The sequence below is a fragment of the Anser cygnoides genome, chromosome 1, assembly GCF_040182565.1.
Source record: "Anser cygnoides isolate HZ-2024a breed goose chromosome 1, Taihu_goose_T2T_genome, whole genome shotgun sequence".
Lineage (NCBI taxonomy): Eukaryota > Metazoa > Chordata > Aves > Anseriformes > Anatidae > Anser > Anser cygnoides.
The window spans coordinates 155,910,455-155,938,355 of record NC_089873.1 but is presented as its reverse complement, the minus strand read 5'-3'; the positions used below and the strand labels follow the sequence as shown (position 1 = coordinate 155,938,355).

General features: G+C 43.1%; 1 protein-coding gene across 6 annotated transcripts in view; it reads left to right on the top strand.

Moving 5' to 3' along the window:
* Positions 1 to 27,398, top strand: part of FARP1 (FERM, ARH/RhoGEF and pleckstrin domain protein 1) — a 208,712-nt gene extending 181,314 nt beyond the window's left edge. For all 6 annotated transcript variants that reach the window (XM_048072721.2, XM_013174412.3, XM_048072722.2 and 3 more), the window contains 11 exons: positions 9,876 to 9,957; positions 12,629 to 12,866; positions 14,651 to 14,781; positions 17,612 to 17,680; positions 19,619 to 19,708; positions 20,624 to 20,706; positions 21,066 to 21,178; positions 21,661 to 21,824; positions 24,431 to 24,538; positions 25,144 to 25,295; positions 26,456 to 27,398. In XM_048072721.2, coding sequence (XP_047928678.2) covers positions 9,876 to 9,957; positions 12,629 to 12,866; positions 14,651 to 14,781; positions 17,612 to 17,680; positions 19,619 to 19,708; positions 20,624 to 20,706; positions 21,066 to 21,178; positions 21,661 to 21,824; positions 24,431 to 24,538; positions 25,144 to 25,295; positions 26,456 to 26,537 — 1,312 coding nt within the window. In that variant the 3' untranslated portion in view covers positions 26,538 to 27,398. The remainder of the gene's footprint in view (positions 1 to 9,875; positions 9,958 to 12,628; positions 12,867 to 14,650; positions 14,782 to 17,611; positions 17,681 to 19,618; positions 19,709 to 20,623; positions 20,707 to 21,065; positions 21,179 to 21,660; positions 21,825 to 24,430; positions 24,539 to 25,143; positions 25,296 to 26,455) is intronic.
* Positions 27,399 to 27,901: the final 503 nt, after the last annotated feature.

Here is a 27,901-nt window from a genome sequence, read left to right as displayed (position 1 = left end):
AATTGAGTCAGGATTCTTACTTGCTGCTGTTAATTGCTTTTCAGTAAGGAATATTTATGGTGGGTACTTCAAGAAGCCTCCTTTAAATGTTGTAAATAGTGGTTGTTTCTCTGCCCACGGTGTAGGATTAACAGTAGTCGGGGTGAGGGTGAAGGGTGAAGTGGTGAGAAAAGGAAGATTTATAGTTCGTAAAGGACCAAGTTCTGCTCTCTATCAGACCAATCTGATCTAGCGAGTTTCATGCTGATTCCCAGGGCACATGTTGAAATAGATTCCCTCCATACCTTTCCGGTTGCTGGTGTTATTACAGGTGGATGCCAACTTCCTGCTCAGATGGGATGTTTTTCAGAATTGAATTATGCTGCAATAACAGCCTAACCCTAGGCTACTGGGATTAGAGAGTAGAGAACAAATCTCAGCTTTTGGAAACAGCTGCTAGAAATGACTGTGCCTAACTTGAATTCAGCTCCCTGTAGAAGGGCTTGATGAAAAACACACTTTTTTTATAAAGAGTAATGTGGAAAAGAGATTGGTACGAAGTCAGACTGCCAGGCTTCTTAACTTGCATTGATACCCTTGATACATGGGTCTGGAAGCAATAGGCGAATGTTTGGAGCAGAAGTTGTCCCACTCATTTCACGCATTGCCAAAGTAGCATGCAGTTTCTGAGAGCTTCCAGTCAAATGCAACTTTGGCCAAAGATGCTCTGATCCATATGATTTTGGCACTCCAGTATCTCACTTTCAGGTGAGCTGTCACCCACACTGAGACGTAACCTATGAGCAAACAACAGAAAGAGGCAGGGAGTGAGTAACCCTGGTAGTAAGTGCATTTCTTGGATGTAGTTTTATCCAGTATGCTTCTTGGCAATATGTTCTCTATCTCACCTTCCTCTGAGCCCTGCATATCTGGGTATGTACTGAAACAGAAACACGGGACTGTTGTCTGCCTTCCTATGCCCGTGACACAAAGCATGAGGAAGCTGCCAAACTCCTGGGTGCCTGGTGGTAACCACAGCCTCTGAGCTTGTGCACATGAGGCCAAGTGAGCCCACAGCAGCACGTGTAAGCGGACAGTGCATTTCACAGAACCCCTGTTACTCTGAGGCGTGTTGCCTTTCAGTTTCCAATGCTTCTTTCCAAGATTCACACTGGAAGATGGCTTTACAAACTTGTGTGAAATGTTTTCAGCTAACTTTGCAGCTGTAAATGACACAAACAAGATGGAGCCATTCTTCAGTCACTTGAGAGATCTTGGTGGTCTCCAGTGTGCTGTGAGGAACTGAGATATAGAGCTGCAAATGCCCCCCATCAGTGAGGAGGTGGAACAGTGTTAAGGGGGAGATGATGAATGATTGCTAATGCTGTGTGAATCTAGTTCATTCACTTTTCTTCAGAAGAAGAGACCTTGAGAGGCAAATCTGGTGACTTTTAGAGAAAATCGAACCATGCAGAACATTTTTTTTTCCTTTTGAAATCCATAAAAGGTTCAAAGACTGCAAATAAAACTTCGTGTTTTCCAATTTGTGCATTTAAGGGACAGAACTCTGCACCCCCCTTGGAGCCTCAGTTGCTGTGAGGTCCCCAAACACAGGCGCTGAAGTGAGGTATCTGAGGAACTCGGCTAGAGTCACTGGAAAAAGAAACTCTTAATGAACATTTAGGCTTTTTTTTTTCCCCCCTTTTCAGTTAGCTTCTGTTAGAGCTGAGTAAGCCTTTTGTTTTCCAACTTTCCCTTGTCCAGAGGCTATGGTTTCACAGAGCAGGAAACCTCACTTTAAGACTCCTAATACCATATTAAAACTGCAGTTTTTCTACAATACAAAGCGCTGATCTACTGTGAAGTTACTTTGCAATTCAAAAATATTCTGAGGAGGTAACTTTGTCCCAGCTGGGCACCTCACTCTGACTTTGGCAGTTCAGCTCTTGCATGTCCTTCCACAGTCAGTGTAGAGCTGCCGTGAATTCTCTATCAGCTGCTCTGATTCGTTTGACAGAAGTGCAGTCACGTTCCTGCTCCTGACCTGGACTCAGCTGGCAGCCAGCAGTGTGGGTTTACCTAGAGTAAATGTTTGTTTTTAAGGTTCTGGAAGATTTGAATATGTGAAATTGGAAGGGAGGCGGATTAGCTGGCAGGTGTTACTTTGGAGGTGTTGGGTTTTTTGTATGGTGCCACAGATGCTGAGATAAGTTGCAAGCAATAAACTCTATCCTATAGAGATTAGTGTTTAATTAAACGGTGAGTGACAAAAATAAACTGTCCCTCAGTGTGTAGAAGAACAAGCTGGTGGCAACGTGGTAAGGAATTTCTTCAGCAGCATGGTCAAGGTCACTTAGCTCAATGCCTGTGCTGTCATGATTGTACCAATCTTTGGCCCTAGGTATTTCTGAGGCAGTGGACTTCGACACATTTCACCACCACAGCGCAGAGCACTGCCCAGCCACTAGAGGTAGGTCCTTGTGAGCCTGGCTGCCACCGAGCTCCGTGGCACTGCTGCAGTCAGGGGCTGTCAGGATTCGCGCCAACTCATATCTGAATTTTGTGCGCCAGCTCTTTTAGATTTCCAGGTAGCGGGGAATGAAGGTGAGACACAAGCGTGCTCTGCATTCATCAGAGGGTGGCAGCATGTCCTACAAAAAAAAAAAAAAAGGACCTTTGGATGAAAGCATTGTAGACTTCAGGCTACTGAAAGCCCCTAACTACTCAGGTGTGTTGTGGGAGCTCCTCTGAGAGGAAAAGCCTCCATCCATCTGTGAGCAATCTGTTTTCCCCTGGTGAGTAGGATGCTGGTTTTTATCAGCTCTGCGATAAATAGCAGTTCAGCCTACTGCCTCTGACTTGGATCGAACTGAAGCTGGTGCTCTGTAAAAGAGCTGTGAAGGGACCAAGGCAAGGGGAAGACCACTCGTAACCATTGGTGATGACTCTGTGGTTTTAATTTATTTAAACACCTATAAACTTTTAGTACTTGGCTCAAAGAAGCTCAGATTGTGCACATTATTGAAAGCATTTCTGGCTTGCTCAAAGGCTTCTGAACTGTTTGAATCTGCCTTCGGAGGCAGATTGTTTGCTACCGAACATCTGAAGGGCTGGAAACCCTTTGACCCAGTTATAGATTCTGGCAGGTCTGATTTGTTTCTTCATACAACCCACCCATTTTTCATACTGCATTTCCTAAGAGCAGCAGATCTCAGTGAGAAAGTTTTTTAACAAGATGTGAATTGATGCTGACACCAATAGCCAACTGCAGAAAATTGGAATTTACTGCATTTTTCACAGCCAGAGGTTCTGGCCATGAAACTGAGCCGATTCGCAGCGCTTTTACTGTGTGGCATCACAAGATCAGCAACAGCATGCTGTGGCCAGTGTTTCCCACCTGCGTGGGAAGCCTGATCCCTGTGCTGTGCTGCTACCAGCTCAGTGAAGCATCCCAGGAATCCCATCGGTTGCCCCAGCTGTGCCAAGCCCTCTGTTGATGGCACCGACCATGTTCCTGAGTGACAATAGCCACCCGAGGCCCTGTGCCTCAAGGAGAGGAAGGATGGCCTTGGTGGATGGAGAAAGGCAGGCACGGGGCTCTGCCTGCTTGTGCAGCAGGGGACGAAGAAGAGGGAAAAGGATCAGGCAGCCACTTGAGGTGGGAGAGAACGGTGCACCAGAGCCTGTCCTGTTAGCACGAGCCAGGAGGAGAGCATCAGGCACTCTGGTACTGGGTACCGGGACTCCTCGGCCAAGCTGCCCCTCAGCAAGGCTCTGGGTGCAAGGCCAGGAGTTCCCAACCCTTTTTGGTACACCATATGGGAGCAATATCCCAGCGCCTTAAAGCTGGCTCCTGTTTTTCAGAGTCCTGAGAGATTTTTTGGTAAGGAGGAAGAGGTGTGGGCAGTGCAGACAGAGCGTGGCATGCTCCGTCAGCATCTGGCCAGCTGAATCCAAGAAGTCAGTCACTCTGCTCCTTCATTTATGTAAGCTGTCTAATAGCCTTGTCATTTGGGCGATCACAAGCTATGTTTTCCAGCCAAAAGATTGAGCTCATCTTTCCACACCCATTTAAAGTGGTTGTATTGCGGGTTTCCACACTGGTTTCTGACAGAAATTTCTGACAATTCTGACAGGAGGAGGCAAATGGAGAGCCATAAATTTTACCCCTTCAGTCAATCACTAAGGCACTGCAGAGAGCAATGCCAGGGCAAGCCAGGATAGCCATTTCTACCCCAGGAAGCCCTATTAGGAAGTGTGAATTGGTGTTTTGGGCCTTATCCATGTGCTGGAAAGAAAAAGCATTACGTACTTTCAAGAAATGTGGGTAGACTCATCTTCTCACCGGGAAGCCAATGATTTGACTCCCTGTTCGAAGGCACTTCTGAGGAAAGCTGCTGCCGCTCAGTTCTGCCAGATGTGGCTGCGAAATGTGTGCCTGGCAATTTGCAAGAAAGCTCTTAGATCTTAGCATATGAAAGGAGGAGGCTTTCTGAGTCCTGATTGAGGATTCATGGGAGCCAGTTTGAAAACCTGTAATAAAAAGCACTCAGAGAGGTGTTAGGCAGATGAGCTAAATGCTGATTTATTAACCATTTTTTGTTTGGGAAATAGTACTTGTGGTCAGGAAGAACAGCCTGATAAACGGTTTGTGTAAACAAAGCTGCAGTCCTTATCTGCCTTCTCAAACGCACGAGGGCTGACGATTCAGCTGGTTCCTCAATGTCTGGTGGTGGCTTGTCTGGGAACGCACAGGTTTGGAAATGTCTTACAAGGTGTGCAAGGAGGTATATATTTGGGGTACAAATCTCATGGTCACACCATGTGGAGTCCTGAGACAAAGTCCTGGTGACACTAAGTAGGCCTTGGTGCATTTAACTCCATTTTAAGGAGACAATTTGTATTACTGAAGTCATTTTTGGGTACATCTGGAGATTAGAGATCTGCTACACCCAGATGTGTTTGAAGTGATGGGAAAGGAATAACCAGTCCCTGATTAGTCACACCCAGAGCCCTGTTAGGGTCATTTCAGTGGCCCCCCCAGCTGGGATGCGCCCAGGATCACCTCTGTGGAGGGGCCACTGCAGGGTGAGAAATCACATAATCATGGTATCACAGGATGGTTTGGGTTGGAAGGGACCTTAGAGATCACCCAGTCCCAACCCCCTGCCATGGGCAGGGACACCTCCCACCAGACCAGGTTGCCCAAAGCCCCATCCAGCCTGGCCTTGAGCACCTCCAGGGATGGGGCATCCACAGCTTCTCTGTTCTTTTCTCAGCCACAACGTCATGGTGTTCTCAGTACAGATGTCCATGCCAAGGTGTTTCTTGCTCTGATCTCTTCCTGCTTAAAAGCATTGCAACGCATACTTGATGTGGATTGGGTTTCTCCCACAACAGGATAGCTTCCCTAAGGCTTGGTGGGGCTCTGGGTAGCTCTGGTGGCTTCAGCAGTACATGTCCTCTGCTCTCAACAGTGTCCCTGCAACACTTACTGCCTGGAAGGACAGCTGCAGCAGCATCTCTAATGGGCAGGGTGCTGAGAGGCACTGCATAATAAGCACTGTGAGAGAGGAAGAGGGTGTTTTGCTTTTACTGACTCGTGTATTTCACCTGCAAAATGTTTGTCTTACGGAAAAGGTAGTTTCAGTGGGGAATGTTTAAGGTATTGCTTAATACTAGAACTGTGGTTAGTAGTGCTCTTAAAATGTCCAAAGGATCTAAGTGCTTAAAGATGAGCTGTAGTACCCAGGAGGGAGATGCTGTTCCTAAGCCTGTAACAGAAGGTCACACACTCAAATAGCGTTTGCTGCAACTGCTTTTTTTTTTCTTTCTTTTATTTTCTGCAATTGAAAGGCTGCAATTTTATGTTTTTATGTTGACCTGGAAAGAAATCTTCATTGAGATACCTTTCCCTCCTTTGCCTTGCCACCACCCCCATCAGATTTTTGTGCCTTCTGCTGGCATTTGTGGAGGGCTGAGGGTAGTATGGGCTGACCCGAGATATCCTTTCATTCATTTTTCAGTGATGTGCACTGAGTAGCGTGCATAATTGGAAAATCCAACATAGCTGCTTGCGTGGGCTCTGGTGGCCTTTTTTAGTATTATATAAGGTACTTTCTGAGTTTCTTACCAGGTAAAAAGTCGGTCACCTCCTCTTTGCTTGCAATTGTACACTTGCGTTATGGTAAAAAGGAAGGGACTGTTTGTAGACAAGTGGGAAATGAGCTTATTATAGAACAGTATCTCCACTTTTCAGCCTCATTTTCAGTAGCATTAGACCTCCCCACACTAAATGGAGCAAGAGCACATAATGTGTGGGGAAAACAGCTTCTGCATTTTCTGTAGGATCAGCCCTTGATGAAAGTTTGTGGGAATCTATTCCCTGAGCTGTCGCTTGTCACTGGCAGATAGGCACCGTGTCCAAACAGTGACCCATGAAGACAAGGAGTAAGAACGATTCAGCCATCGATGCACAACAAATAAGCAGCTTCTTCCCCCTCAGCAAGCTGAGTGTTGTTATTCAAAACATACCCCGCAGGGAGAGCTCTCTTCTCTGCTTCTGTGCTTTGGGCTTCTGAAGTAGTAAGACACCATCTGATGGGTTGGATTTTTTTTTAATCGTCTGTGTGTTTGGATGCTCTTTGGGCAGGGGAGGTTCTTTTCTTCTTATTTATTTGGGATTTGCATGTAGAGGAGCTGGGGAAAAGAGTGATGTAGTGTAGGGATTGCTGCGGAGTCAAGGCAGAGAGCTGGGGTGGAGTGGAGGACGGGTTTTAGGAGGTAGATGTGAAGCCATCCTTTTCCTGCCCTCCTGGCCCCACGCCTAGCTTTAGCTTTCCGCCCTTCTGCTCTGCATCACAGCCCATGTACGTATGCATCATCCCCAGTGGGAAAAGCATCTCTGTTGCAAGGGGTAGCGTTTGTGTGGAAATAAAGAATCAAGCAGGGAGAATGGTTGGAATGAGGGGTGGTGCCTGGCCATCACATTTCTGGATTTTCGTAGGGTTTTACCTCTTCCAGCAGTACTCATCTGCCTATAGCACAGGTTACATCTGCTGGCCTGGCTGCTATGATTCAGCCAGCTGCTGGAGAGAGGCTGTTGATTTTGGGGATCCCTCTTCTCTCCCTCTTTGTCTCTCTGGCAAGATGCTGAGCAAGATGTAAAAACCCACAAACTGTTTTAAAAAAAAAAAAAAAAGAGGCCTCGGGCAGAAGCTAATGAAGGGGAATGTTCCTGATGCCGTGCGTGTGGCTGACGTGATGAGATGCTGTGCAAGCAGCCAGTGCTGGCAGAGCTGAAGAGGGGCCAGGGGGTCAACTTTTAGGAAATAAGGACCCGACTGTTCAACGAGCAACCGCACTAAATATTAGCTGAAGTTCACAAAGTCAGTGGAAGCACTCACTGTGACTTCGGTAGGCTTGGGGTCAGCCTTTGAGTAGCTAGCTGGTGGATACAAGCTTGGCAAGGAGTATTTCAGCCAACTGATGTGTAGTCTTGAGATCAGAAAAGCAATTTTCTATTTAAAAATAACAGCCTGCGATGATGCCCTTAATATTTATCTTGGCACTACAACAGAAAGGTACCAAACTGCTGAACTCCATTAGATTAAATCAAACGGAAAGACATAAAAAAGGGCCGAGGCAATGCCAGAGAGCCAGAGAATAACGCATAAAGCAAGAATTCTCCTAGAGATAATTACCGAACACCACGTCGTTCCTGGCAGCAGCACAGATTCATCTGGCTTTGACGTTTCTGGGATTGTGTGCAAATGCTCAGCGTGAACCGTTCGGGATGGGATGCTGCCTGCTGGCTGCACGGGCGGAGGGCTGCTGCCACTCGCTTCCCACCAGCGCGGTGCTACTGCCTTGGACTTCAAATGGTTGTGGTTTTCGGTCGGGGGCGCTTTGATATGTGCCACTTTGAGCAGTGCGTTAGAGGCTGGAAAGTTTTATTTACAGCCTCTCGGAGGAAAGCCCGGTGGGGAGAGCTGCTGGATGGAGAGGACATGGGGGAAGGGGAAGGGAGGGAGCAGCACGGGGGGGGCTGACAGAAGCTTCATAGAGAGAGAAACTGGGCTTTTGTCCTCAGGTAATTCAGAAACTGTAGCCTTGTAATGTCCATACATACATACCTCTGTTGTTCCTGGCAGTATAGACCATTTCTTAGGTTTATCTTTCATAGTTTTGACTATGGCAGCGTTTATTTAATGTAGTGCTTTTGCAAAATTGGCAATGCTAATTGCAGCTACCATTGACACAGCCTGACTTCCTACCCCTGTGTAGCCTTTGGTTTCAGAAAAACATAAAAAGTCTTACGGAGAGCTGTATTTTTCTTACTTAAATAGCCGTGTGAGTGCCTGAGAGACTTAACACAATAGAAAATAATTAAAGGCAGCCTATGACACTGGATATTGTTCAAACGAACAAGGAACGATCCCTTGTTTATCAGCTGAGACCCTTTGTGGAAGGATAAAGTAGAGGATGTTTCTATGTAGCATTCATGATCTGTGCCCTCTGCATTTCCCAGTTAGAAAAGTATGCAGAGAGGTTATCCAGCATGAACATAACCATGTCTGTCTTTACAAAACAAAATACGTCTGAATATGTCTATTCATGTAATAACGTAGAGATTTAATACATATATATATGTATTTTCCATGGGTCTTACCAGTGGAAAGTATATCCTAACAACAGCTGCAAATCACATTGTTTGATTCGGTGAGTGTGGGACTTCTGGCTAAATTGCTGCTACTGAGGAAGGCAGGGATTTACCATCTGGTTGTCCATTTATTCCTTCACTGCACACAGAATTTTCTTGAAAGAGTAAACTACTGCAAATGAGTGGAAAACAGTATATCCATTAGCAGTAACACAAAACAGAGGTTCTGTTATTCTTGGGCTCATGGAGAAGTTGCTTATATTTCTGCCCTCTTCCAAGGTAGGTGCATTTCTTTGTCCAAATTGCAATTGCTCCGTCTATAGATCTGTCTCCTAATAAGCAGATGTGGGAATTGCACTGGATTTAAAACAAAGTTGAGGACAGCTTGAAAAAAAGCCACCCTGCAGGAGCCTTGAATGCAGTGTTAGCAGTTGGAAAGGGGAGGGGAGCAGTGCTTCTCCTCTCACCCCCCTACTGACTTTCTTTTGAAAATCGAACTTAATTGGAACAGATCTGTACCAGTTAGGTTCTCATACTCATTTTTTTCCTCTGGTGTTCTCTAAATGATGTTTGGACTCATCCAGCATGTGACATCCCTGCCTGTCTCGCACATGGGCTTAGAAGCAGAAACATATTTTTCATCAGAAGCTGGGCTTCTCCCAAAGGGAGCACCCACCCAAGTGCAGCTGGCTGGGTGGGAGGGGAGCAGTTTGCAGTCTTCATACCAAAAGTGATATACTGAAAGTCAGTTCTCTGCCAGTATGTAACACTCATGAGTCAAACCCAGATGCTGGGCAGATTATTTTTTCCCCACTGTCCCTTGCACAAGCAGAAAGCTTTTCAGAGCAGGAGCCTCCTGTTTTGGGGTGCAGTTCTTGTTTCCTAACAACATCGTCCTTCTGCTCTAAGCCCATGTATCACAACGGTGTTTTGATGTCTTTTTCTCAAGGCATTTCCAGCCTCCTCTAGTGTGTTTGAAAACCCTGGCAATTTTCTTTAAAGGTCTAATCCTTCTGTTAAGTGCCTGCCCTCGCTATTGTCAGGAGTGCAAGCCAGGCTGGGTGAAGAGTGAACCGTCCCTGGGAGTCACGCGTCCGTCAGGAAGATGCCTCGCACGCTCCCAAGCCGAGGAGCACGGGGGTTAGGGTTTTGAAAGAAATGAGCTATTGAGTTCCTTTCTGTGTAAGTGATTATATTGCCTGACTGAAGTGTGCGATCTTTCTGTTGCTGACAGGGAAGGCCGCTCTAATGCTCACATTAAAGGAGATTACCAAAGAATCGGGGATGTTATGCTAAAGAACATCCAGAGCATGAAGGTAGGAATGATCCTATAACCATTATGCTTTGACATGGATTAGAATTAGGCTGCATTTTGTTTTCATGTGATGTTGCCTATTGTGCTGGTTTTTGCCAATTTTAATCAAAGCTTATGCTATACCAGTTTCCTTTGATGAGATATCAAGTGCTGGGTGAGCACCGAGATTGCAGAATCGCAAGACGACATTAAATTGCACAGCCCCTTTCCTCAACCCCCTCCCCAAATTTAGAAGCGATAAACACAAAAGTTCAGGAACATTTCACTTCCAGTTCTTTATTCTTTCAAATAAAGAGACAAAACATCAGAATTTTTATTTCCGAAGAGATCGTTCAAACGCCAACTGTGCCTACTTGTGCATGCAAATAAAAATGTTAAAATATTGCAGGAGCAGTGACTGGAACCTGGATCTTGATTTGATTTGGGAAACTTCTACTTGTGCGCTACGGTGCCAAGTTAGACGGAAGATTTTTGAATGAATAATTGCTTTTCAGCTTTAAAGCTGAAAGCAAAAATATGTGTATGAGCAGTAAATCGAAACGTAACGTCCTGTGGGCTGTGCTTCCACTCTTGGTCTGCCTGGAGCAGCATTTGTGAAGCCAGGCACTGCCGGTAGCTGGAACAAACTGCGTGGAAGGCAGGCACAGGAGCCCTATGGACTCTTACAGTACGGACAGATAACACACAGCTCACCTTGTTAATGTGTCTGTGCATCCAGACTGCCCTTCAGTGTCTGGCAAAGGACAGCACTACACGTTCGGCATGTGGACCTCCAAGTGCTTTCCAAACTACGGGATAAATCCTTCCCTGGTCACCTGCCGCTTCTGCATTCAGCAGCCTTGAGTCCTTGGCTGGAGGAAAGGGCAGTTTGGACTTTATGGCTCTCCTCAGATGGTAGTTAGTATTGAGCGCATCTTTCAGAAGGACAGACGGATGTGCAGGGAGGTTAAGTGGCATGGAAGCAGTTACAGAGCAAGTGGGAAAAAAGAGAACGTAGAAGTCTTAATTCACAGTCCCCAGGACATAGACAGCTTTGTCACCAGTAAAGCAGTCTTACCCTTTCCGCAGTAGCAGGAACAGCTTTTTCCCCTCAAGACACAATTCAGATGCATTGCAAGAAACGCAGGGGGACTTTTCTACCCCCACCCCTCCTCTTTAAAGGGATACACCTTTTCACAACGTTTTTGGAGTCTCAGTGAGCTCCTGACACATTGTCCTGCTCTCAGTACCTTGCAACATTAAATTTTGTCCTTCACTGCCTGCAAGTCCTTCAGTGGCACTAGCCCAAAGACGGTATACAACCTCACTGTAGCTTAGACCCATTGGTGTGCTTTCACCTTTGCTGTTCTCCCTTTCCCATTAGAGGATTTTGTTCCATTTGCTTCGATAAGCAAATCACTGTCACCACTGCTGATAACAACAGATATGCAGAGGAAGGAGGCAAAACCCAGTTTGACTTAAGGAACTGCATAGGAAACGATAAAGTTAGTTAAAACTCTACGTCTTTATCATGAGATCTGAAAACTGACACTCCTTGTTTAATTAACTTAGGAGAGAAGTCAAGTAATTAATGGGCAGCCTCTGTACTGGTCCCAGGGCTCTGCGGTGTCATTGCCTGCTGTCAGAGCTGCAGGCCCGTAGGACAAATACGTAGCCTAGGGATGAAGTGAAGACTGCAGGGAAGTCGTGTTTCTGGTGAAGATGTCACATATCGCAGGGAGAGGGAGTTGACTGGAAATGTGTCAAAAATCACAAGCTCTAGATTAAGCCAAACTGTCTTCTGAAGTCCATTCAATATACACATTCGATTTTGATTTGTTGCTGGTTAATATTTTACCAGGTGTTTGGAGACCCTATTTGGCTGCTCAGAGAAGCTCTGTGCACCCTGAAGATTCAGGTCACCTTCTGTAAAACACAAACAAAACCCCTACGTTAATTGTCAATAAAATACTGCTGAATTGTTTTAGATGAGACCCATGAACGAACTGTGATTCTGGGGCCTAAGTGAAGTTACATGTTTCATGCAAACCTCATTCACTTGCCGGTGCATAACTCTCCCACTACCAGTGGGATCATTTTAGAGACTGCACTAAGCAGAAGAGGATGTAATCCAAGCATGAAGGACTCTAACATAGCCATTTCTGTTGGAGAACTGTATGTGTGTGTCTGTTCAGATTCCCAGGAGATGCAACTTCTCATTAACGACAGGGAAACAGAAGCCAGAAGTCCAGTTGCCTACATCTCAATTCTCCAAAACCACCTCAGTGATCTGGGGCACTTAAATGCCTTCATCCTCCTACAAAATCCTATTTTGTTTCCTGGCGCTGGATTCCTCTCTCCTTGTTGCTCCAGCTTGCACGAGCTATGTTTATGTCATCTCCTTGCCTTTGGACTTCTCCCTGACGCGAGACTGTTAGCTGTGTTCACTCGTGTACTTTTGTCTTACAGTGAAAGCAGGGTCGGGGGGGTGTACATCTCATTAGTAATGACATTTCTTTTCAAGTGCATGTCAGAGGCACTGTATTGCACAGCGATTCTGCTTGCAAAATCCCAGCTGCTGTGATAGCTGGATTTTTTATTGGTACAGGTTTGGGATCAATGTTTATGAGTCACATCTCACCGTGTTTGCTAATAGCTCTGCCATGTGCTTGTTCTTTCTTTGTGCCTATAAGCAATTGACAATTCACCTGTGGAAGCACAATGAGATTTTAATGGAGTTGGAGAATGGGATCAAGAACTCTCGCAAGCTGGAGACCTTTTGCAGGGACTTCGAGCTACAGAAAGTCTGCTACTTGCCCCTCAATACCTTTCTTCTCAGGCCTTTGCACAGGCTTATGCACTACAAGCAGATAATGGAGAGGCTTTGCAAACATTACCCACCAGCCCACGTAGACTTCAGGGATTCAAGAGGTAAGTGAGGGAGAAGACATCAGTTCCTGGAGCTGGGGAATGTTAGAGGTGCATGTGCAAACTAAACCCAAAAAAAGTAAGCCTACATTCAAAGAGTTGCAAAATCAAGCACTCAGAAGACTAGCAGAGGTAGGACTAAGGTTGTCCTTGTATACACATTGTGGCACGCTCTGGACAAACATTTGGAAGAGAAAGCTGCTGGGGGTTATTAAATATGCAGAAATGGCATGCAGTTCAGGAAGTCTCTTGAGCTGAAAACAGTTGGGAGGTCGGGAAAGAACACAGGAGACACACCAGATGTGCTCGCCTTGTGCTTGCCAGCTTTCCCTAGATATCTGCTGGGAACACAAAGCGTTGGCAGGTGAACCCTTGGTCTGACCCTGTGCAGTGGCTGTTGTTATGTCTTCAGGAGAGTATTATTTTTCCAGACATACAGTTTGTTCTATTACCACTTCCATGATTTGTTTCAAGAACTCAAAGCTGCCAACATGCGTGTTTTGTTTTTTTTTTTCCAAATGTGAAGAATTTTTCTTCCTGTAGTCTGAGGTCACTGCTTGCTATTTCTTTTCAATGATTTGCTTTCCTCCTTTCATGTACCCTTCCTCCTCCCCATTGTAAGCTGTCTAAATTTAATGATACCTATGTTATCCATACTGTTAGCACTCAGGGCAGATCCACAGAAGGAATGGGCAGGAGACAGTGCCCAGGATGGCTGCCCCAAGCTCTATGGTGTTAGCTGAGCTGGCTGCCTGAGTTCCCTGCAACGAGACCCGCAGGAGGCAGTACACAAAATAGGGAGGTAACTTGACCTGTGGCGATAGGAAATGCCACGGAGGTCTGTGGTACTGCATGACACAGATGTTTGCCTAAATGTAGCTGCTGCCTGGAAGATCTCAAGGAGTACAGCGAGTAGTGCCTTCATGCCTCTTAGCCAAGGCTCTGCGGTGAGGGTGATGTGCTGTTTCCCACCCCCCCGCAGAGTGCACCAACCGTCGAGGTTTGATTCCTGCTCCACTTTTGAAATGGACACTAACACAGGATTCAAAGGTGAAAAGGGACAGTGTGACTTGGGGACACCGTCGCTCTGGGAGCACGGTCTTTTACTAAGGTGCTTGCAGATTTTAGTTAAAGGTCAGGGTGTAAAGGCAGCAAGAAAAGGGGAGATGTGGATGTGAATCCCACCACGTGCCAGGCAGCAGAGAACACAGGTCTCTTGTTAATGTGTGGATAAACTGTGCTCTGAGGAACAATATAAGAAGGAGGAACCACTGTTACTGTGCCATTAGCTGTATTTTTTAAATGCAGAGGGCTGTAACTCCTCTTCCAGTACTAACCTCAGTCAAAGATTGTATTCAGCCCACTCAGAGGCTGCCTGTCTGTTCAGGTGTATCCAGGTGCTCATGTACGTGATAGCACAGGGAGCAAGTCTGTGCGCTGGCCCCCCAGAAAAGATAAAGTGATTTTCAGCCCAGTTCCCTGAGTTAAATACTTCAGCAGAATCTTTTGACTGGTGCCATGAATTGACTCAACTATTCCTACAAAGATTCTGTAGCTAAAATAGAGCAAGAAACTGACTGTCTTTTCGTTACAACACTCCGTCCTTAGTAAGATGATGTTCAGAGTTTGTGTGGGTTTTAGTCTGCCCAAGCAGGTTTATTACTCTGTGAAGGAAAAGGGTGTCATAGGGAAGGTGATGTTCATGAATTGCTTGCAGCAGACAAAAGTCTTTCTTTTTGAACATCCTTGTAAGTTTATAATAAGCATTTCACGGTTTTGTTATCTAGCTGCTTTGGCTGAGATTTCTGAAATGGTGGCTCAGCTCCACGGCAATATGATAAAGATGGAGAACTTCCAGAAGCTGCACGAACTCAAGAAAGACTTGATAGGCATAGACAATCTGGTGATCCCAGGAAGGGTAAGTAACAGAATTGTGACCAAGGTTTGATATCATTTCAAAGCATTAGGTATATTTTAGAAATCTGATTTTTTTTGAGCATCTGTGAAATTGCCTTTCCTCATATGAGCCTTTTTTTCTCACAAAAAGCTATCAAATGTAAGCATAATAATACCATAGAAAACAGTGGCCTTTAAAATGGGAAGAAGCAATCATCCTTATTATTTTTTTACTGATTTTATTAGGTTTATCTTACGTATAGATTTGGATGGTTGTAGGCAATTCCAAACATCTATTACAAGAGGCAGTAAAAATGTAATATTTATCGCAGCATTCAGAGCGTGAGCAGTTGCACATTTCCTCATTTCTTTCTGCCCTTATTTTTTTTTCAATCCTCAGTGCTAGAGCGTAGCAGATTAAAGGAAAGCAAGACATTTGTGCTGGAGGACCTTCAGCCTGCTCACCATGCCTGGCTTTGAAACTCGTGGCCCTGGGGACAAGCAGTCTCTTTAGTCTACATGTAATGTTAGGCAGTGTTTTTTGAGACAGTGTTGCCTTAAGTAAATACTTTTAATTATGTTATAGGAATGGGGACATCTCTTCCTCACTTGCCATGCTTTTTTAAAACACAGGCTTATTTCAGAATAAATGACCCTCTGCAGAATTTGTAACCTTTTCTGCTTTTCCATGTACACGTATCTGTGCGTGCAAGCTTGAGAGTTGTCTTGTAGAAGTGATTTCTTCCTTATTTCCCTGACTCCTGTGCATAATACACAAAGGCACTGCTTGTGGCAACAGAAAATGTATCGCTAGACTGTTCTTGCCCCTCATACATTTCTGGGAAACAGCTAGGAATAAAAGATGAGTTTTGGATTGGATTGCAAGTACAGCAGTGCTTGAATGTGCCCTGCAGCCTGGCCATCCAGCCCGGGGTCTGCTTGCAGAGCCGTGTCCGTGCCTAGAGCCACCACGGGCTCCTGGCAGAGAGGCAGCTTTCTGGCCTCTCTGTGCTCTTGTTCGTTCAAGGATTAAAACATTTTAGATAAGGGGCTTGAAGTGGAGCTGAGCACAGGTATTTCTCGATTTGTGGCAGTCCCCCACCCTCTCACTTCGCCTCCTCCCCGTCCCTCCAGCAGCCACTGTGGCTCATGCTCCTTTCCAGTGATCCACAGACCATGCACGTCCCTGGCAAGCCCCTCAGGACGCTTCCCAGCCTGTGCATCCTCCATCACATGAAATTAAATGCTGTCACCGGTTGTTTCTGCTGCCCTATTCTATTTAAAGACAGAGCTGTCTTCCTCTCGTAGGAAGTTCAAGAAGGCGGCAGACGGGGGGCAGAGGCTGTTTGCCTGCCAAGGCGAAAGGTTTTGGCTGCCACGCTCTGGCGGATGCCCAAGACGTTGCTGCTTTCCAGCCCTTTGGCCACTCAGCCTGGAAGGCAGATGCTGCTGAGCAGTGCCGATGATGCCTATGTGTTACCCAGAGCTGGCCCAGTGCCACATCTCGGAGGAGAACCTCTGAGGAGGCCTCTCGTGCTAGGCCTGTGGTTCGGCTGTCCTAACGGTGGCTTTGGGTAACCATCGTCTTCACGGTGCCCCAGTCTCTGCAGCCACCAGCCTGGTTCCCATGTTGGATATTAAAGCATCCCACGGTCGGTTCTGCTTGCAGATGGTGATGGCCTGGAGCTCTTCTCTGGGTTTGCACAGTGCTTGCCCTGGTGGAGCTAGGCCTAGTAGTACTGACCATGAGGTAGTACTACATAAATAGTAGTTGTGATTAATATTACGTGGTGGCCAGCAGCAGCTTCCAGTGGCCTCTCTGGTACCATGAGCTTGCTGTGACAGAAGGAATAACCTTCTCTAGGCACTTTTTCCACCCCTTAGCCCTAACTTAATGTGGGCAGGGGGCTGGACACGTCACAGCAACCCTAAGGCAACTGGAGCATCTCTCTGACCAGATCAATCTTCTACAGCTAATTTATTGCTAAGCTGCAGGTGATTCTGATGCTTTATATGCCTTTTACATGCACAATATGAGTAGAATGACCTTCAAAAGACTAATAAATAAATATAAACCTCTTGGCAGAAGCTGGAGAGAGTGACTGAAAAATTATGTTTTGATGGGTTCAGGTATGTGTACGGTGGAGTTATGTTATAGATCACAATAAATCCAGGAGACCCCAGCTTTCTGAAAGTTCTGGTTGTGATACTCTTCGTATAATTACATCCCTAAACATTTTTAAACAATTTCCTCTGAAGTAATGCACTGTATTATTTGACATGGACTGTACTAGGATAGCTCACGCTGCCAGACCAATTTCCCTCCTTTCCTGCTGCTGATGTTGATTTGTTCAGCTGATTTTTCACCTCAGTGAAGAGCTGTGTATGCTGTACACACAACAGAAGCTGACCAGTGTCTAAGTATATAATAATTATATAATATAATATTAATAATAATATTAATAATTGTATAATATAATATTAATAAGTAACGTACAGACCAACTTATCATTAGCATTTACATCATTTGTACTAAGAATAATACTCATTCAAAACTGATGAAGTAGGTAGCTGTCTGAAAGAATCAATGTTAGGTACAGAAAATTTTGCTTAGCTGAATTTTCCTGAAATGAATGTAAGACTATCCAGCAGCTGATGCTAAAGACAGTTGAGAATGGAAAGAAAATACCCTATAAAATTTTTTAACATATTTAGTAAAGAAAATAAAAAATCTTGGTGACTGATAATCAAGTCGGTCTTATGACCAAGTAGTCATATTTATTCTTGCATACTAAAGAATCATAAGCACTTTGGCAGAAGATACATATTTGTTTTGTATTTGCTTCCTACAGGAGTTCATTAGACTGGGCAGTCTTAGTAAATTGTCCGGAAAAGGTTTACAGCAACGAATGTTCTTTCTGGTAAGCAAGAAGGCAGTTTTTCTTTATATATTGAAATGTAACTGTAGGCAACTATTAAGCAAACTGTAACTGTGAATTACAGTAAGTATTTTTAAACAGTTGGTTAAGTCAACAAAATACATCACCTAGCTGTTTGTTAAGAATATATATTTCTTTCCAAAACCAATATTCTCTTTGTCACTGCTTACGAAGATAAAACTATTTATTTTTATATGACACTGTGAATACCATGATAAAATAATACCTCCTAGCAACATTGTCTTACATATAAGCAGAGTCATTACAAAATGAAAAGTGGCACCAGGGTTAGTGATCATGTCCAGAAAAGAAGATAAAGAATAACTCTGAGTGATATAAAAGATAATCCACATAATGCTCTCAGAACACATTACAGAAACAAGTTTCTCCACAAACCATCCAGTTTCAGCCCAGGTATGCCTAGCATGTTGATGGGTCTGCCTTTACCTGGAGATACATTTAGAAGCTCTTTCACTGGGAAAAATTATCTCCTCCCACCATCACTCGCAGCATTTTCAGGTTACAGCAATCTCATTCAGTCTGGAATCCACAAGAGCTGACCAGATGGTTTCTCCTCTCTTCCTGGAAAGCTGACTTGCTCCCTGGACCCCAGTCCTGCTGCAGCTCAGCCATTGATGCCGGGGGACTGGGATGCCCAGCAGAGTGCACAGATTTTACAGTCTGGTAGTGTGGGGCAGAACATTAAAGAGCCAATGCAGCATGACAGAAACACTCTTCCTTGGCTCCTTGTGTGCAAAAGGTGAAGATGTATAGAACAGCTTGCAAGTGTGCTAGATTTTATGGGGTGCTTAGCATTTACTCTCCCAAATGAGCCCAACATGTAACCAAGTTTTACCTTGGTAAGATTATGCTCTGGCTTTAAAGGTGCTAAAGAGGAAGCCTAATGGATATGGTGCATATTTCCTTGCATACCACCATTCCCATTACCAGATGATGCCTTGATATTATACTTGTATAAAACGCTGAAGATTGAGACTAGACTCTTAAATCAATCTCAGTTTTGGCAGTTGGTCGCACTCTCGGAGAAGTCTGTCATCTGCCTCAAGGACCAGAATCTTTCTTGGAGATAAAAGCCTGAATCAGTATTCTGTGACTCCAAATACATTCATAATTATTGGCAAAATCAAATCCCCCTCTAGTGGCCAATCCACATCACTCCATGAATTACTGCTCTTCAGTTGCAGAACTCTGTGGTGAGAGTTGTTTCCCTCCACAGAGTAAGATTCTCTTGATGCAACAGTCATGTTTGAGAAGAACATCTTTTGACCCATGGCCAGGGAAAATAGACGGTTCTTTTTACAGCATGCAACCAAATGCAGGTGGTCATTTGACATGTTATCAACTGCTGTTACATGCAGGAAGTTCTACACATCAAGATACAGTCAGTCACTCCACCTTGACTTTTCTAACCTAAAGTCACCTACATTAAACAGGTCTCACAGCTTCCTTCCAAATATGTGGAGTAATAGATAACCACCTGAAGAGCAGAGGTGGACACACCTGTCTTGGGGCATGCTTTCTTTCCATGCAAATCAGAATAAAGTATTGATGAAACAGGGTTTCATACAGTGCTTCACACTGCCCCAGACTATGAAATGTCCTACGTGGTTTCACTGCTGTGGCTTGTTAATTTTGACCCAGAGATCATTAAGGGAATATTAGAAGGTATCAAATGGAAAACTGTAGGAACGTGCCTGAGACTAGATGGGAAGGAAGGCAGGGATAGTAAAAGATGATAGTACTAGGTATTAGGGATAATACAAGGGATATTGTAGAAGCCAGTATTTTGGATTCTTGCATTAGGACTGCCAGTACTGGATAGTTTTCTTGTATTTACTATTCCGATATTTTTCTCCTTGTGCCAACGTAATTCTAATAATGCTTATTCTTGCTTTTTAGTTTAATGATATTTTGTTGTACACAAGTAGAGGCCTGACAGCATCAAATCAGTTTAAAGTCCATGGGCATCTGCCACTGTATGGCATGGCAGTAAGTATAATAAGAGCTTGGATTCATGCTTAAATGGTTATTTAAGGTCCCATCTTTATTGCTTGCTCAGTTTCTGCTGGAGTGAGAGCAGTAGCAAAGGGTTGTTCTCTGATTCAGAGAAGTTGTAGTTGTGGGTTTTTTTTCCTCTGTTTTTTCAGACCATAAATTTAACCATGATTCTTACAAGTGATTCATAACCAATTACTAATAGAAACACTGTATGAGGCAAGTAATCAGTAGTGGCAATTTCAATCCTATGAAAAAATGTTTCCTAGTGTTTCTATCCATTTATCTTAAAGCCAAGGTAGTGGGAAACTGCAGGCAGCAATATGTCACTCTGCGCCCTTTTGCAATTCTGGAAAATAGACGATTCAGGCCCAATAGCTAGTAATAGTTCTTCTTCTTATATGATTTAGCAAATGTTCTTGGTGGTTTCAAAACTTCCATTTTCGCCATTATTTTCATTGGAACTTCTCATGTTCTCATATCTATTTTATACTGTTTTCCTGATATTGAATTAGATGATCACTACCACAGTAACTGAATTTCTCTCAGCAGTGGTGAGGCTTCAAGTTTTATCTAACGTTTCTAGGAATCTACTCAATTATTGATGTCCATTTGGCATGACTGGTTCACAGCAGTATTGTGCTATGCTGAGCGTCCAAAGCACTCCCATATAAAAATACCATTGCCTTCCTTTCTTTGACAGAAAGCCATGCTTTTGGCTTAAAAGGTTATTGCAGAACTTAAGATTTTTTCACCTTTCAGGCCACCACTTTTTTCTAGCTCAAAAAGTTGTTTGTGACCATCTCACGTTTCTTTTCCGTAATGGTAAAAGCTTGTTCAGTTCACTGTTTCAACTTAAGAAATATGATTACTTCCTATAGTCTGACTGCATGTTGACTTTTCTCTTAGATAGAAGAAAGTGAAGAGGAATGGGGGGTTCCTCATTGCCTAACACTTCGAGGTCAACAGCAGTCCATCATAGTTGCAGCAAGGTAATTCGATGGAGACAACATACACAGTTAATGATGAACTGTAAAGTATATTTCTTTGTGACTTTCACAGTGGGACACGTAGGTAAGCAAACAGATGTCATTTTGTTTGGATTTGCTCCTAAAACAATTTCAAAGGCATATTCTTTTGTGAAAGTCATTTGCACGCACAAACCCCCAGATAAGTGAATGGGACAAAACAGAGTTACAATTGTGCAAGTGAGAACCAAAACTAAATTATTAGGAAAAAGCTAGCATCTCATGTCTGTATTTGTTTCTTTAAATTAAAATGAAGTTCAACTTTCTTAGAGTTTGTTTTCAGCCTGTACGAAAGCGATTTAAACCTGAATTTTCCTTGTTAGTACCCGTTCTGAAATGGACAAATGGACTGAGGACATTCAGATGGCAATAGACCTGGCAGAGAAAAGCAGTGGCCCTGCACCAGAATTGCTGGCTAGTAGCCCACCTGACAATAGTAAGTAAATGCTAGAGAGGAGGTTTTGTTAATTTTAGTCAGTATAGTTGGTGATTGCTTCTATGCAGAGTGGTGATACATGCTGGCCACAAGTCAAATTGATACATTTGAAGTGATTTATATATATTTATATATATATATTTATGTATGTACCATTGTAATGTTTTTGTTGATGTTAGCAGAAAGTTTCACTGAATAGAGATGTGACTTAAGCATAATGATTTCAGGAAGTATTGTACAAGACTTGGGCAGTGCCTGTCCTTGGAAGGTATTAAAAGCTCCGATGAAGCATAGTGGTCTTTGATTCTAACACTTGCAGAAACACGTTAAAATAATCTACTTAACATCTGCACAAAGTTGTCTCTAAAAGTGTGTTTTGAAACTAGTTCACAAGATTGTGAACAGACTTACTTGTTTAATTTTTCCAGTTATATATGTTGTTGCATAGAGGAAGAAAGATGCTTTTTCCCTGCATTTCATAGAGTCTCCTGATGAAACTACTGTAGACCAGGAATCTGAGGACGATCTCAGTGCATCCCGCACCTCACTCGAACGTCAGTCACCACACCGTGGCAACACTACGGTGCACGTCTGCTGGCACAGAAATACCAGTGTTTCAATGATCGACTTTAGTATTGCTGTGGAGGTATCTGCCTCAGAACAATCTGAACTGCAGCTCCAGATGTGCTCTTGAATGACAATTTCCTTTTTGCTCCTCCTCAATAAGTGCGCTATTCCGCTCTTTCCTCTCGGGGATGTTCCAGGCACACCTGTGAAACTGACTCCCGTACCCTCAAACGATGGCACAAGCCCTCAGTCAAGGCACACACTTTTCAATCCCTCAGTGCATCTTTTCGAAATCAGTTAGAGCAGTAATTCTTATAGAAATAACCGTCCAAAAAGTGCTGATGCTCTTGAAAAATTAAAGCAGGTCAAACTGTCTTAATGCTTTCATTGACAGAGGCATTAAGTCATTGCTCGAGCTGAAAGGATATTGTCTTTAGCTGCTGCAGACAGTTTTGATTATGTGTATTACTAACTTACTTTCTTTACCTAGCCATCTTTTCTGGAACCTTGTCTCATTGCTCAGTCCCATCTGCTTTTTCTTTATTTGCATTTTCCACCTCAAAATAAAAATCCTTTTTTTCCCCTGATCACAGCTAAGCCAATCTGAAACACGTTCCTTAACTCTGTGCTTAACGGACAAGAGCTAGACATTGGCTTTTCAAAGATTAAAATGAAAGACTCCTAGTTCAGTGTTTGTTCCAAGTGAGGTGGCAAGTCTGCTTCGGTGTTCCTCCTTCACCAGAGAGACGCCGCAGGGAGCTCTGAATGCTTTATCGCAGTCCTCATCACGTGGAGGTTTAGGCTCAGTGAAAGTGGTAAAAGGAATCTCAAAGCTCTATCAACTTCCACTCACGAGGCAGCCCTAAGATACCAGCTCTCTGTTGTGCTGGAGAAGATGCCCTGACTCAGAACTCAGGGATATGCCAGGACAGATGGTGTTCAGAGTTTGCCTCTATTTTTAAGCAGAAGAAATTGGAATTTAACAAAGAAAATCGTCAAAATTCAGAAAACTGTTAAAAAATGCCAAGTACAGAGCCTCATTTTGCTCCCATGCAGGTGCATTTTTCTGCTCTCTATGCCTTTATATCCTGCAAAGGAGGAATAGCTCAGTGTGGAACCAGCTCTCATATTTTCCCCTAACGCATAGGGCTTATTATAAATTGATATAAAGTAAATTTAAACTGGTGATTTATTCTAACGAGTAAAATGTTTAGTTAGGCAAATCTTTTTTACCTGAGATCAGGGTTCATTGTTCTTTACTTCTGTTCCTCCCCGTGACTCAAATGTATGCAAACATGGTGGTGAAGCCCAAACACACACCCTGGAGACATGCGTTATTCCGTGACAACATCTTCAGCTCCACTGCTGCTTCGTGTGTGGCAGGTCACACTCACGCTCACGTCATTCTGTTGGTGCCTTTCACTTCAGCATTATCGTTTATTTTCTTTGTGTCTCTCCCTCCTCTCTGTCTTTCTTGTGGTAGAAGATCCTCTCTCTGTCAGTGACTGTACTTCCCTACCTGCTGGACTGATCAGTGATCAGCGGCCTGTTTCCATTTCATATGTCTGCTGGTACCGAATGCAAAGCCTGTCCTTTTATGATATCCTCCAGAGTAATGAGGTAACAGAAAATTAAGGAGTATGCCTGTAACTTAGGTCACGGCGTCAGCAGTCCTCATAGCAGAGCACGGGATTATCTAAAGCAAAGGCTTTAACGCACAGCCAAGACTGGTGAAAAGAGAGTATTTGCAAGAATATTTAGTTTGTAGTAGATAAATCAAGACCACCAGGCTTTGAATATTAAGCGTTACAAACTAAATTATTAGCTTCTGCATTACGTAATGAGAATGATGTGCTAGCCCTAATATGCAACAAGGAAGGAGAAGTAATAATTCACTGAGAGCTCCGCATCATTTGCAAGGTACAATGATGCTGGAATTTACAGTAGATGAGTGCAAAGAGTAGTTGTATCAGCCAGCCGCTAAATACTTGTGCTTTGTATTCCTCCTCCTTATTGTAAAATATACAAATTCCAGCTAAGAACAAGGTTGATAGTCCTTGCTTTTGAACTCTTTGGAAAGTTACCGCGTTAACTCACTGGGTACTGAGAGCTCAATCTCTATCTGCAATTCCAAAGTATGTCATAATTTTCCTTTACATCACAAATTCATGTCAGACTTTCTGTTTTCATTGCTCTATTTAAGTATCATTTGAAAAAAAAAAAAAAAAAACAAAGACTAGGATAACAAGACTGACTGATGTTTGGTAATATTTTACTGAAAGCCACCTTAATTAAAAAAAAAATGTATAAGTGTAGTAGTTTGAAGTTTTTGGAAGTACCCAGCTACAAACAAAAACATATTACTAAGTTAACTGCTGTTTAATAGTAGAAAAATGTGGAAGAAAAATACATCCATTTGACCAAACCACTTTCACATACAACAAGGTCACGTAGGATGAGGTAAAAGCAGCTGATTTTCCTTACAGTGATTAAACTGCAGACAAACCTCACTTAAAGAACGACAGGTATTTCTAGTTCTGAGCTTACAGCCAAACTGAGGGAATTAAATAAGCTAAGCAGAAATGCAAACATCCTTTATGTGGGGCTTGGCTACTTTCCACCTGCTTGTACACCTCTGCAATGTGCACTTCACTGTTTTATTTGCCTACTTTTGATCTGTTTCAGAATCAGCTGTCCGGAAATCTCCTAAGAAAATTCAAAAACAGCAACGGGTGGCAGAAGCTCTGGGTGGTATTCACCAACTTCTGTATGTTCTTCTATAAATCGCACCAGGTAACATACTGCATGAGCTTGTGCGTGAGCACTTGTTTCCTGACACTTCCAAAAGCTAGCTTACACTTTTGTTATAGAAATCCTCAATGCTAGATTTTATGCGCTATAAAAAAAAAAAGAAAAGAAAAAAGAGTAGGATATTTTACACATAAGCAGGATAGAGAAATGATGTGTTCATACATGCCATACTCAGCAAAAGCACTTAAACAGAGAATGCTGCAGGTTGGTGAGTACATTTCTAAAGGAGTGGGTGTTTGCAAGGCTGGGATGAACACGTGTGGTGCTCTGCAGGTGCCAAACAATGGTGCTTTAAGCTTGTCATCTTGAAAGTAGTGAAAGCCTAAGACTTGAGACAACTTTCTTACCAGGAAATACTGGTAGGATTAGCTTGCAGAAGATTTGTATGGTAAGGAACCCTAAAGATGGGCAAACTGAAATTACCAAACAATTCAGATTGTTGCCATTGGTACTCTGGTACTTTTTCCATGTGAATTCAGAAACACAACTGCCTTGAAATGATTTTATATTTATTTTCCATTTCACTTATGTGCTCTCCCTGCCTGTTAACATTTGATCTCTCTGCATTTTTCATCATTTATTTTCAGGACAATCATCCTTTAGCCAGCCTTCCTTTATTGGGATATTCACTCACCATTCCTTCTGAATCTGAAAACATTCACAAAGATTATGTGTTCAAGCTGCATTTCAAATCCCATGTGTACTACTTCAGGGCTGAAAGTGAATACACATTTGAAAGGTAAGTCAGTCTTTTGTGAGACAGAATTTTGTAAAATTCCAGTTTGTTTTTTTTCAAACAAGGTTACTAAGTGCCAAGTTCACTAAACTGATTTAGCAATACAGGCATGTAGTTCAGCACAGTAAGAGAAAGTAACCTTCCAATTCTTAAGAGAAATTTTAAACCTGGTAATGCTAGAACCAAATTAGTTGTTTTTGATAACACATAGTAGCTACAGCAATAATCACTGCAAAACTTGAAATAGGTGCAGGAATTGCACATTCAAAATTAATCAGGCTGGCTGTACATAGCTCTCTGTGTATCAGACATCAGGAAGCACGTAAACAGGTCAGAGGACTTTTTAGTAGTGTGCAGAATGACTTCACTTTCTCTAGTGCAACTGGCTGTAAAATCCACACCTGAAATAAAATCTAACTTTCTCCCAGAAGCTGCTCTTCTTACTGTGTTCTGCCACTTCAGCGTATAATTTTTACACATTCCACTGAATTCTAGTTAGATGGAGAGCTGGGAAACAAGCACTACTCTTCCAAAATTATGGTTTGAGCTTACTCACACTGGGAATTAATTTAGCTCTTTTGTATGAAGCATTAACATAACAAAGATCTTAATGTCCTCTCATAGTCAAGAAACCTATAATTAAGTTTTAGCCATGTCAGTCTAAAACTTTAAATAAGGCAAATTGTGGGGAAGAGGTAATTAAATAAATTAGTAGAATTAGAAAAAACACAAAAGCCCTTTCTCAGTTCTGGAAGAAGCAGTAACTGCAGCTAAAGCACGTTTTTTCGCATCAGAATCGAGCGGCTGTTTTCAACTGCTCATCACTTGGATGATCGGGGAGGAGGGGGGGAAGAGAGAGAGATTTGGTACTTGCAGAACAAGTGAAACTATTAAGTTAGTGTATTTTGGGGCCCCTCTTCCCCATTCATCCTCTCTAAACCTCCTTTCAGATATGCATTTGGCAGTCATCTGGATCTGTAGCCTCTTGACTTTGGGTAGGGAGCAAAGTAGTAAGCACGACGATGTTTTCCATAGACACTGAAAATAAAGTTTTTGTACAACTAACGGCACAGGCAATGACTACGCAGAGAAAAATCTTTCAAGAAATCTTTCCTTAGGAATTTACCATTATTTTGCTTTTGTCTCCTCGTGCCCCCTCACAGATGGATGGAAGTGATCCGAAGTGCCACCAGCTCTGCCTCACGCACTCGAGCTCTGAGTCACAAAGAGCCTCATGCCTATTGACAGCTAAACAAACCGCCGTGTTGACTGTCCAGCAGCTGCTGATTTTCTAGAGGACGTTTGAAACATTTCTCCCTCCAAGTTTAGTAAAACTTACGTTTGTTAAAAGAAAAAACAAAAAGTATGGTTTTGCAGAAACTCACGGTTCCTCAGCAAAACTGTATTTTCCGTATGTTGAAAATAGCTTACCATCATCCCAGTGGCTGCGGTTCGTTTCATGTCTTGTATTTTGTCATTCTGTGCTGTTTTTAGCTTGTGCCAGTATTAAAATATTGTCCTTATTAGAGTGCCAAATGCCAAAAGACATTTTATTGCCTCAGAGATTGCACCTAAAAAAAAATGACTTCACAATCTGAAAACTTTCTCCTGTGAGGCAAACACTATTTCTTTTCTTTACATAAAAATATATTATTTTTTTTTACCATGTTAATCTGTAGACTGCTGAATTTTTAAATGTAGGTGGACTTTCACAGCATAGACTATAATTATATATATACAGTAAGCAGTCTAACAGGAATGAGGTAACTTTCAGATTTCATGTTTTTTTTTCCTCCAGTCTTTCTACATTTAATCAACAAGGAATTACTAATTTTCTATGTTTAACAAGGAAACAGTTTACAGCTCACTCTCAGTTCCCTTTGGGGTTACTGCTCCATGTGGTATAAATAAACTATAGGATTCCTATCTAACCATTTTTCTTGGTGCAAGTTGACCAAATTGTTCATCTGTTGGCTTTGAAAAGTGAGTACTACTTGCAAGATGAAAAAAAAAAAGTTTAAAAATAATCCAGTGCAATATTATTTGGGCTGTTAATGTACTGTGAATGGTATGTACAAGAAGAAATTAAAGGCTGTGGTGACATTCTGCTGTTTGTTTTACAGACTTGAAAAACAAAACCAAAAACACCTGTATCCTACAAGAACCACAGCTATTTGTAATTAATTTGTGGAGTGTCTTGGTAACTAGCAGGGACTAAAGCAGCGTAAGCTGGGCGTGCTACTGAACCCCCAAGCCTTCACCATGCCTGCTGCACATCCTAGTGTGATGCTTGGTTTTGCTGTTGGATTGTCAGCTGCTCTGTCCCTCCTGGTGCTCGGTATACAGAGGGACGGGCCCAATCCGCAGCAGAAATGCCCATTTTGTGCACCTGGCTGTGATGGCATCCAACACCATTTTTTTGATACCCGTCAGCCCACTCAGAAGGGCATCATCACAAAGTCTGCTGTGAGTAGATGCTTTTCCTTATGCTTTAAGAAACGCTTCATCGTGAGGCTGGTATAAACTTGGATTCACAGACGTTCAACGTGCTGGAAACACCTCTCCCCACTAAGGGCCTTTGAGCAAGCAGTGCTACACAGAGGGGCCAG